Source organism: Labeo rohita, chromosome 15 (assembly GCF_022985175.1).
Source record: "Labeo rohita strain BAU-BD-2019 chromosome 15, IGBB_LRoh.1.0, whole genome shotgun sequence".
Classification (NCBI taxonomy): Eukaryota; Metazoa; Chordata; class Actinopteri; order Cypriniformes; family Cyprinidae; genus Labeo; species Labeo rohita.
Genome location: NC_066883.1, coordinates 28,063,272 through 28,074,644, shown reverse-complemented (window position 1 = coordinate 28,074,644; position 11,373 = coordinate 28,063,272). Strand labels below are relative to the sequence as shown.

General features: G+C 36.5%; 1 protein-coding gene across 7 annotated transcripts in view; it reads right to left on the bottom strand.

The window, feature by feature from the left end:
* Nucleotides 1-371: 371 nt before the first annotated feature.
* frya (furry homolog a (Drosophila)) overlaps nt 372-11,373 on the bottom strand; it is an 89,808-nt gene continuing 78,806 nt past the window's right edge. For 5 of the 7 annotated variants that reach the window (XM_051128760.1, XM_051128755.1, XM_051128757.1 and 2 more), the window contains 10 exons: nt 10,911-11,054; nt 9,306-9,475; nt 8,910-9,150; nt 8,353-8,502; nt 7,244-7,342; nt 6,192-6,275; nt 5,309-5,326; nt 4,941-5,051; nt 2,886-3,091; nt 372-1,597 (listed from right to left, as the gene is read on the bottom strand). In XM_051128760.1, the coding sequence (XP_050984717.1) occupies nt 1,339-1,597; nt 2,886-3,091; nt 4,941-5,051; nt 5,309-5,326; nt 6,192-6,275; nt 7,244-7,342; nt 8,353-8,502; nt 8,910-9,150; nt 9,306-9,475; nt 10,911-11,054 (1,482 nt within the window). In that variant the 3' untranslated portion in view covers nt 372-1,338. The remainder of the gene's footprint in view (nt 1,598-2,885; nt 3,092-4,940; nt 5,052-5,308; nt 5,327-6,191; nt 6,276-7,243; nt 7,343-8,352; nt 8,503-8,909; nt 9,151-9,305; nt 9,476-10,910; nt 11,055-11,373) is intronic. The other 2 variants (XM_051128756.1, XM_051128761.1) reach the window with 1 other exon arrangement.

Sequence of the window (11,373 nt, the reverse complement as noted above, 5' to 3'; positions counted from 1 at the left end):
TATGTTACATAACAGTTCTGACACATTATAGCTAAAGAATTTGAATTGTGTTTGTAAAGTAATATACATATTTGAATATTGTGCCATTTCACTATCAACAAGCACTGCTTTTTTTACAAATACAACTTTTGACTTTGAGTATCTTTAAAATTTCCATTGTTGTGGCACTAGAGGGCGCACTGCCATAAAAATAAAACATCTGCACAGCTTAATTTCATTTCAGATCCTCTCTTTAAAGATTTCCTTTGGGGGAAAAGTAATATAAATTGCATAATTTAGTCCAGCAATAAAAATAATTTTCATTACAGACCAAAATCTAAATTTAATTAAAAACATGGAAACACAAGTATTCACATTAAAAAACACACCCATTGACTATGCACATTTTTTTTATTAATATTATTTATTGATCTATTTATTGCATGCACACTTTCATACAGCAGACAGCAAAATAAAACCATAAAAATAAAATCTTACAAGTATGGGCTACACTCCCACTACTATATACAAATGTATCTTTCATTTAAAATAATTTCTTATTCCATAAATATCTCTATTTCGTCTTATGGTACATACGTTTGCATGCTTGGCCATTTCAACAGACAGAAAAGACATAATTCCATCCTATAAAACTATACCATTTTATGATGATCTTTCTTTTAAGAATATAAATAAACCTTCTAGGAGCAACTAAACAGTAGAAAGACATTAGTAAAATCAAACACCCCCATTCATAAATAAGTGCTGGATGACCTCTTTACGCATCCAGGTCTCTCCGACAGTAGCATTGCATTGTGTTAGAGACATTCTGTCTGTACGGATAAAAGCTGAGGCAGGGGTGCGCACTGTGAACTGATTTTGTTAAACATATCTTAAAAAGCCACATCAACAATAGCTTTCAGCTTTATTTGAACTTAAAAAAAAACAAGAACATTTACGTATCATCAAGTAGCTGAGAGCACTGACGTTTCAAAACATTCTCTCTAAGATGAAAAGTTTCACTTGGTGTGAGGCATTGCACATTTTCCCGTAACGTATAATGGTAGATGTGGGCAGGAGGAGCCATTCGTGGAGCTTTGGTATACCTTTGATGCCTGCAGTAGTAGAGGCCCCATTTCAGAGGCGGGGGGCGGCCCCTTACATACAGTAGTGCAAAAAAGCCAAGGTTTCGACTTCTTTTTCTGTCCCGTGTTGCATTTTTCCAAGCTGTGTTAGCATCCTGTAAGCTCTTGAGGCTGGTCAGTAATGAGTGCACTAGGGGAGAACAATGAAGGCAGCAGCAACTTCAGACAGGAGTGGTGGAAAGAAGGCCAGCAGCCCAATCCCATAAAGTTCGACTCAAAGGCTGATACCAGTCACGCTGGAGTCAGGAAGGAAGGCAGTGATGGCCCGGTAGCCCTGTGCCCGTCGAATCATGTCTCGGATCTCGCAGTTGAGCTCAGTGAGTCGGTTGCATATCTCCGATAGGTCTTGTTTGGAACCGACCAGGGCAAAGGTTCCCGTCTGACCCAGAGTCTGGTGCCGGAAATAGATGTTGAGCAGAGTCTGAATCTCATTCTCTGAGTTGCTGCCGAAGATGTCACTTGGCCACATTTTCCTGAAACATTTTTCCATGTTACTTCAAATGCATTCATTTTCTATTCACATATAACAGTTTATCAGTAAATCAAAAATGAAAATTCCATCATTGTTTACTCTCACGTCATTCCATGTCGATTTCTTTCTTCTGTGGAACACAAAGCAGACATTCTTGAAGAATGTTAGTAACCAGTTTCATTTTCCATCGACTTCAATTGTATTTTTTTGTCCAAACAATATAAGTCAGTGGAAACTGAACCTGTTAGTTTACTAACATTCTTCAGAATATTGTCTTCTGTGTTCCCTAGAAAGATACAGTGGCATGCGAAAGTTTGGGAACCCCTTGCAGAATCTGTGAAAACGTGAACAATTTTAACAAAATAAGAGAGATAATACGAAATGCATGTTATTTTTTATTTAGTATCCATCTTTTCACATTGAGAACAATTGAGGGACCCAAACACAACTATTACAAAAGGTTCAAATGCTCACTGATGCTCCAGAAGGAAACATGATGCATTAAGAGCCAGGGGGTGAAAACTTTTGAACAGGATGAAGATGTCTAAATTTTTATTTTTTTCCATTTAGTACTGCCCTTCGGAAGCAACAGAAGATACTTGAATGTTTCCCGGAAGACAAATTAAGTACAATTTACCTTGATCTTCAAATTCAAAAAGTTTTCACTCCCCGGCTCTTAATGCATCGTGTTTTCTTCTGAGGCATCAGTGAATGGTTGAACTTTTTTTAACAGTTGTGTTTGAGTCCCTCAGGTGTCCTCAGTGTGCAAAAATGGATCTCACAATAATACAATCACTGCTGGAAGGGTTCAAAAATGCAAAAGATCCTGGAAAACTAAAGAATCTGAAGGACCTGAAATATTTTTGTGAAGAACAGTGCTCAGTTTAACTGTTCAGAACAAACAAGGGACACAGTATTAAGAACCAAGGGTTCCCAAACTTTTGAAAGGGGTTATTTTAACCATTTCAGCTATTTTTTTTGTCTTGTGGACTATATGTAAACATCTTAAATGTAAAATATATTTCTCAGGACTGTACTAAATGAAAAATAACATCCGTTTTGTGTAATATCTCTTTCATGTTGTTAAATTCACATTTTCACAGATTCTGCAAGGGGTTCCCAAACTTTCGCATGCCACAGTACGAATACAGTTTTTTGAGTAAATGATGACAGAAGTTTCATTTCTGTGAGGACTATCCCTTCATTAAAGTAAATTAAATTTTTAAAACTTAATAAACTTTTTGTACAAAATAAAAAACTACTGTCATTTCTCTTGGTGGGAAGTGTACCTGCATTCCTGTATGTAACGGATGGCTCTGGAGAACTCGTTGGTTTTTAGGCTCTCTAGAATAGCTTGAACAGCAGCTTCAGAGGAGCTGTAGGGGGATTCAGCGATGGCATCTCTCCGCTCGGCTGCTGTCTCATCGGCTACTGAAGCTGCTGCTGCCCGCAGGTTACTCCTCAAATCACTCAACTCCCTGGACATGTTCTGCAGCTAGAAAAGAGAACATTTACACACACGCATGAACATATATGTGAAAATTAAGGGTTTAACGATACATGTATTCGTATCGAACCGTCACGGTAAGGAAATCTCGGTTTGGTGCATGAGGCCTTACAACGAATACACACAATTCACCCTCAATCCAGAAGGGGGTGCTCGCAGTAATGCAGTTATGATTCTGAACGAATCTTTCACTGACAAAGGAGTAAAGGCTTGCACACTCAACTGTGGACGAAATGGAGCTTTGTACTCTTGTATCCCTACCTCTCTCATTCGGCACAAATCCAAATATTCCTTAATATTTCCATATTTGCGACGCATCCAAATGCTAAACTATTATGCATTATATAAATTATAGACTTTGTACTTCCGTCGCATTCCAACGGAGACACAATGAGGCGGGCGTGCTGATGTTTGGTTCACAGTATTTTTAATTTTGATAAAGTACCAACTGCGCTGTCAAGTTAGCAATGCTGGAAGACTGAAACTGATGTTTTTGTGTGTGTGTGCGCCGGCACAACTGTTTTCTTGTACCAGCAAAATCACTATTGTTTATTGTCTTATAAGTAATCACTGTAAAATTCTTTTGTAAAATACAGAAAACAAATAGGATGTCGCTTTCTGCCATTCGAGTTTCCTTTCTATCTCAAAAATGAACTAAAACTCAGCATATATAGGCTCTTACGTGTTTTTTTCCCTTGTTTATCTGTTAACTAAATAAAATATATTTAGTGTATATATATAGTATATATATTTAGTATATATAGTATTTATTCCTTGTATGTATATACATACTGCAGATTTTATATATAACATTATAATTTGATATAATATTGACATCTAGGTGAAAAAAATTGTAATTTGTACTACTGTCTGTTCAAAATACATGAAAAGAAACCTTGCATAGTAGATTTGTTGTTTTTTCCTGTTGTACCGAAATCGTAGCGAATTGTGGCCCCCGAACTGAGGTACGACCAAACCGTGACATCTGTGTACCGTTACACCTCTATTGAACATGTACATGTGTTATTTCTTTTCTGAGAAAGACTGAATCATTCCAAAAAGATCGAGTGGTGGTACCATAAGTACAGGAGAAGGAATCTGTTCATTCAGTAGTTTTGCATTAGTGTGGAAAAGTTGCCCACAAAGATTTCGCTCATGTTTAAGTTGATCAGGCAGACCAACAGAAAGCTGGTTGGTTTTAAAGTATGTTCTGTCTGAGCAGAGCTTCATACATCACTACATTATTGACATTTTTGGCCCATAAAATTGAAATAAAATAGCTCTAAGTTGGCCACACCTTAAAGAGATAGTCCACTCAAAACGAAAATTCTACCATTAATTACTCACCCTCATGTCATTCCAAACCTGTAAGACTTTCGTTCATCTTTGGAGCACAAATTAAGATGTTTTTGACTAAATCTGTGAGCTTTTTGACGCTGCATAGACATTTGTTGCTTCATAAAATTAAGGTTGAACCACTGATGTCACATGGACTACTTTAACAATGACCTTACTACCTTTTTAGGCCTTAAATGTGGTAGTTGCATTGCTGTCTCTGCAGGCTCAGAAAGCTCTTGAACCTCATCAAAATGTCTGAATTTGTGTTCTGAAGATGAACAAAGGTCTTACAGATTTGATGAGGGTGAGGGTGAGTAATTAATGACAGAACTTTCATTTTTGGATGAACTATCCCTTTAACAAGGGAATAAATTAGCAATGACCACAATTTAACTAAAACAAGCAAATTAATAAGTTGTGGGAATAAATTCTTCATTTGTTTTTCTATTTCAGTAAAAAATGTCTTAAATTCAAAAATGAAACAATGATGTCAACATACCTCTGGTACTGAGTTTATAGCGTGAACTTGGCCAATCAGTTTACAGTAAGACTGAAAAAGCAGCAGCAGTTGAAAGTGGAGTTTGTAGAGTCTTTGACAAAGCTCCAGTTGCTGTGAAGAAACACATAAATGTAAATTAACACCAAAATCTTGTTTTTCAAATTTTCAGTTACAGCATAGAAAACCAAAGAAATCTTTAACAAGGATACAAGCGTGTTAAAACAGTGCTTTCGTTTTAAAAAAACACATGAGGCCTGTGAAAAAAAAATCTGACATGCTTTTTCATATTTGACGTTGTTCTGACAATATGGGCATTTGGAACAAGTGAAAACAAAGACATGAGATTAAAAAGATTTGATAAAACTTACTGCAAGAGATTCCATTTGCTATAAAGCAGGCATTGCAAGACAAAAGGTGAGAAGTGAGAAGGAAGAAAAGTCTTGAATATAGTGTGAAATCATGCAGCCCAGTGGCACAAGCAATATATAAAGCATGAGCAAACAATGGCTCCATCATGCATGAGCATAAAAAGTGAATAGACCAGCACAGAAAGAAAAACATGTTCACAATGCCCTCTTACTTTTATTTTTGCATGAGGACTATGCTGGGCAAAAAAATGCTTTTTCATATTGCTTTAACTGGTTACGTCTCGAAGGGATCTTAAAGGGTTGAAGGAATATTTTAGATTATATTTCAGAATGAGGAAAAAAACGTTTTAGGGTTTCTTTAAACTTCTTCAAAGCCCAGCAGAGAAAGACCCTCATATCAAACATAAAAACAGGAAGCGCTGTTGTGAAGTAACACAGCTTGCGTTTGTAACAGGCTTAAAGAGCAGACAGATAGAAAAGAGATGTCACTCACAGAGCTATCACAGAACAATCGAAATGCAGAAAATATAAGAGGAACATTGAAATGGAATCTGAAAGACATTTTGGTCAACTAATCTCACTCATATCTCAAGACACAACTGACATTACAGTGGCATCAATCAGTGGACAATGCAGCCATACTGAAACATTCACACAGAGTAATATTTTTGAACTAGGGAATAAAGAAACTCATGCACTATTTGTGGTACACCGTAGTTTATAAGGTGCATCAAAGTGTTAGACATCAGAACTGTTAATTAAAGCTCCAGTCTGCAAAATGTTGAAATTTTGATAATGTACTTTTAATAATAATGACACTCCTTTCTCCAGAATGACTGACTATTTAACTGTTATGTTAAAAAGCTGAAGTTTAATACTGTACCTTCTCTTCCGTTTCAGCAGGCTGATAGGTGATCACGCCATCTCCAGTGCATTTGGGGAAACTGGCCTTGCAGTTGCGTAGCCACTGTTAGATCACAGGCATAAAAGTAAGTTAACACACAGTGTGTGTTCACAGTGTGTGTGTGCGTGTGTGTTCACTTCTCACTGCTGTCTGTGTGCACTCGTGGTGGAAGCAGAGGACCAATTTCGAGTATGGGTCAACATACTTGACAATACATTGTCACTTTCACTTTCAAATCCACTATATCCATTATTTCATTGATGTAAAATGATTGCACTCGTTGAGCTACTGCTGCTACGCAACTCAGAATAAGCAACTCAGAAAATAAAATACTGATACTTTGTCTCATTGTGCAGCTTTTGGTTTTAATTTTCAGTCAGAGGGCAACAAGAGTAGCGATACAAGTCTTCACTGCTTTCCTAGTGATAATAAGAAGAGAAAAGAATGGGAAGATGCCTGTGGATGAATAAAACTTCCTAAAGACCCGCATCTTTGTTCTCTCCATTTCAGATTTGATGCCTTTGGGGCTTTTAGTAGACCACAGCTACTGAAAGAGCTTACAAACAACAGAGACAAGAAATGCCAGATGCCATCCTGGCAGGATGTAAACATGCCGAAGCTGCTTGTGACGCTGCAGAGTTTTTCAGTGTGGATTTCACTTAATATCTGGGAGCGTTTAGACTTCCTTGTGGGGAAAATCAATGGTACGGCATCTGGTTTAAGCCTCACTGCCAGCTGAAAACTCTTTCAGGAGCTGTGGTCATTGTATCAGTTTTTTATTTTCCAAGTTGCTCATTCCATGGTAAAAATAGCAACAGTTAGTGCCGGTAGTTCACCGAGTGCAACCATTTTACATAATCAAAACAATGGCACCCCCCATAGTACAAAATATGTATACAACAATGTGGATTTTTAAAATAACGTAAATATTTCATGAGTTTTCTACTACCTATTTCAGACATAATCTATGTTAAATTAAGCCATACCGGGATCCCTTTAAGAAATTAATTATATTGTTTTACTGTACATACTGATATGACTGCCTCCTTTTTGTTGTTGTAGGTCTCTAGATACTCTTGAATCTCTAACACACTGAATTTCATCTTCTCCAAGAGCCCATAGGACACAATCTGAAACACATATTTAAGACATACATTTTATAATACTTACATTGCACACATACACATTGAACGAGAAACTGATTAGAACATCACAGGAGAAGTTCACTTCCAGAACAAAAATTTACAGATAATGTACTCACCCCCTTGTCATCCAAGATGTTCATGTCTTTCTTTCTTCAGTCGTAAAGAAATTATGTTTCTTGAGGAAAACATTTCAGGAATGTTCTCAGTTTGTGGATTTTTATGGTGGCCGCGAGTTTGAACTTCCAAAAATGCAGTTTAAATGCAGCTTCAAAGGGCTCTAAATGATCCCAGCCTAGGATGAAGGGTCTTATCTAGCAAAACGAAGTTTTATTTTTTTTTTTTAAATATACTATTTATTTAGTTTTTAACCTCAAATGCTTGTCTTGTCTAAGTCTGCCTGAACTTCCCATCTTATTTTCTCCTTCAACTTTAAAATCATTCTACATTGCTGCAGAAGTACCGACCCAGTGTTTACAAAGTGAACATACAAAGAAGATCAAACACTCTTTACAAAAAAGGTAAAACACCGATGTAGGACGATTTTGAAGTTGGAGGAGAAAATGAGATGGGAGTTTTGAGACATAACTAACTGTCATGAACCGTAAAAAAAACAGAGCTCAGGCAGATCTAGACAAGACGAGCGACTGAGGTTAAAAAAGTATATAAATAGTAATTTTTTTTAGAAAATAACTGATCGTTGCGCTAGATAACACCCTTTATAGCCCTTTGGAGCTTCATTTCAATTGCATTTTGAAAGTTGAACTTCATTTGGCACCATTAAAGTCAACATTACGGAGTAAAATCCTGAAACGTTTTTCTCAAAAAACATAATTTCTTTATGACTGAAGAAAGACATGAACATCTTGGATGACAAGGGGGTGAGTAAATTATCTGTTTTTGTTCTGGAAGTGAACTTCTCCTTTAAGGCTGGCTCTTTACTAATTTGTATTCTGGATATAGCATTGACATAATTCGTATTCAAACTAGAAACTCACAGTGTCCGCATCGACAAACAACGTGGGACATTCGGAGCAGGATGTCAGCATCTGGGATGACCTTACAAACTTGGCTCCAATTCCACGAAGGCCGTCACCAAGATAACCAGCAGCGTCACAGGTCAAGGTGCAGAACTTGGTCTGTATGCTCTGGAGGTCAGAAACAACATATCCAGTTTAATTTGTCCCAGCATGTTGTCAGTGCCAACAGAATATATTCAAAGACGCTGCACGTCTTCTAAAACTCTGGCACTACTGAGTTGTCAGCTTTGTGTGATGAACCAAAGAAAATCCAAGTTAATGAATAAAATCAACATCATTTGACATCAATAATACAGCCTGCAACACTTAGACAACTTAGACACGTGGTTCCAAACCCTTAACACCTTCAGATTTCATCAAAAATGCGTTAATTTGTGTTGATGAACGAAGGTCTTACGGGTTTGGAATGACATGAGGGTGAGTAATGAATGACAGAATTTTCATTTTTGGGTGAACTATCCATTTAATTTCACTTTATATTTATTGAAACTGCTTGATATAAATCTATGAGTTACCTGAAACAGTGAGGAGAAGACTTGGAAGGTGTAAACTGCGCAGGAACCATCCGAGTCGGCCACCAACTGGTTGAGATGACTGCGCCAAGCCTCCTCGGCATCGTCGCACACAGTCGGCTGGAAGGCGGCCAGGATGGCAGAGAAAAAAGGAGAAGGCGGAGGGGAGGAACGGGATTCTAGCAACAGCTCTTCCTTTTCCTCCTCTGCCTGTGCCACAGAGATCTGCTGGTCTCCAAACCCACTGGAGGAAGTGAGGGATAGAATTATGTGGGGAGGGAAAAAAAGTTTCAAACAGAAGCTATGAGAAACTTGAGATACGTCTGACTTTTACAGACTTTTCTACTAAAACTAGAACAGAAGTGTGTATGTTGAGAGTTTGAAACTCATATGCAGTACCTGGGTACACAGTTTGTCTCGATGTCAGTAAAGAAGTTGTTTTCCCTCTGGGGTGTGTCTGCTGTTAGGATGTCAGAACAATTAAAGACTGGCGGCGACTCGCAAATGCAGAGCGAGATATCGTTCTCATTAACGCTGGCTTCTTCTTCTTCATCAGCTGAATCCTCAGTCTAGTTTTGGACAGGATTCACAAAAAGTAAGAAAAGCTTGGTAAGTATTTATCGCCAATGCAAATGCATTACACATTAGTTATACAATGGAAACCGCTGTGGCAACGAAAACTATTATTATAAAAAAATATATATTATTAAGAAAAGAACAGATTGTGTGGCTGACTTTCTCATTCTGAGCAGTAAGATGATATTAGTGACAGACTGACACGTCTGTGGCTAAAATACAGATAATTCCAAATATTCCATAATTTACTAGCTGCTAAACATTTTCTGTCATCAAATATTTTGAAAATGTATACTGATATTTAGACAGCAGACAATAAAATAAAATAAAATAAAATAAAATAAAATAAAATAAAATAATTTTGGTCAACGAACTCTGTATTTTTTAAAATAAAAATATTGCAATATATTAATTTCAAATAAACTAAAATAAAATCAAATTAATTTTGGTCAACCAACTCCGTATTTTTTTTAAATAAAAATATTGCATATATTAATTTCAAATAAACTAAAATAAAATAATTTTGGTCAACCAACTCCGTATTTTTTTTAAATAGAAATATTGCATGTATTAGTTTAAAATAAAATAATAAAATAAAATAAAATAAAATAATATAATTTTGGTCAACCAACTCAGTATTTTCTAAAATAAACACACTGCATGTATTAAAATAAATTAAAATAAAATAAATCATACTGGTCAACCAACTCTGTATTAATTTAAAATATATGCATATAAATAAAAATTAAAAATGCATATATTTATAAATAAATATTCACTAACCTTTCAAAACTAAAACTCTTCACGCTGAACATCGTTTCTTTTTCAAGTGCTTTTTAATCATTTAATTTTTTTTCAAAAATATTTACAATTAAAAAAAATTTAAATAATTTTCAATAATGTCAAATTCATATATTAAGAGACCTTTAAAAAAATTGCAGGACCAAAATCTGGTCTGGTCTCATATTTACGGCCACAGGCAATGGGTACACTCTCTTTATTTGCACCCCTAGCATTTAGCATGTGAGTGATGTTACAGCCTTGCCACCCACAGAGAAGCCATACACATTGCCCTAGTGGCTCATCCAGAGCCTCTTTCTGAGACTGTGGTAGGCAGTGGTAGGCCTCAAAGACAAAAAGCGGTTAGCAGAGAAATGGTTAGCATATAGAAACGGGCAGCTTCTTGAAGAGCAAGAAATACTTGCAATTCCATGCCGTTTTGCAGATTAATTTAATGCACCCATGAAAATAACATCAGCCAACTACCTAAAATCTACCCATGCTAAAAGCAGAGCCAGACAGATAAAGCAAGCGCAGAAAAAGAGTTATTTTTCAACCGTGTTAATGGAAAAACTCAAGAACTGAAGTGCGGTATGAGTAGGAATGTGTCTGCCCCCAAAGATCAGCCATTTTGAAGCTCTTATTCACCCGATGGTTCGAGCCCTCGGGTACTGAGATCTCAAAGCTGGGCGTTGGGGTGGAAAGAGGAAGTGGATCAGCTTGAGAGTTGTCAAAGGAGATGGGTGGGGAGTCCATGGGGTTTAGTTCCTCAGTAGGAGACAGGCTGACATTCTGAAATAAGAAATAGAGCTTGATTAGACATTATAGACATAAAATATAGTTTCCTATAAAACAGATTATAAAAAATACCATAAAAGAGAAGTTTTTCTAATCTTTGATCGAAAGTTTTCTTTTCATGACCCGAACAAATTCTAATGAAGAAATCCTCCCTACTGTGAACATCCTATTTCATACATCACATTAAAGGATTAGTTCACTTTCAGAATAAAAGTTTTCTAATAATTTACTCACCCCCATGTCATCCAAGATGTTCATGTATTTCTTTCTTCAGCAGGAAAGAAACTGAATGTTTTGAGAAAAAGGATTTTTC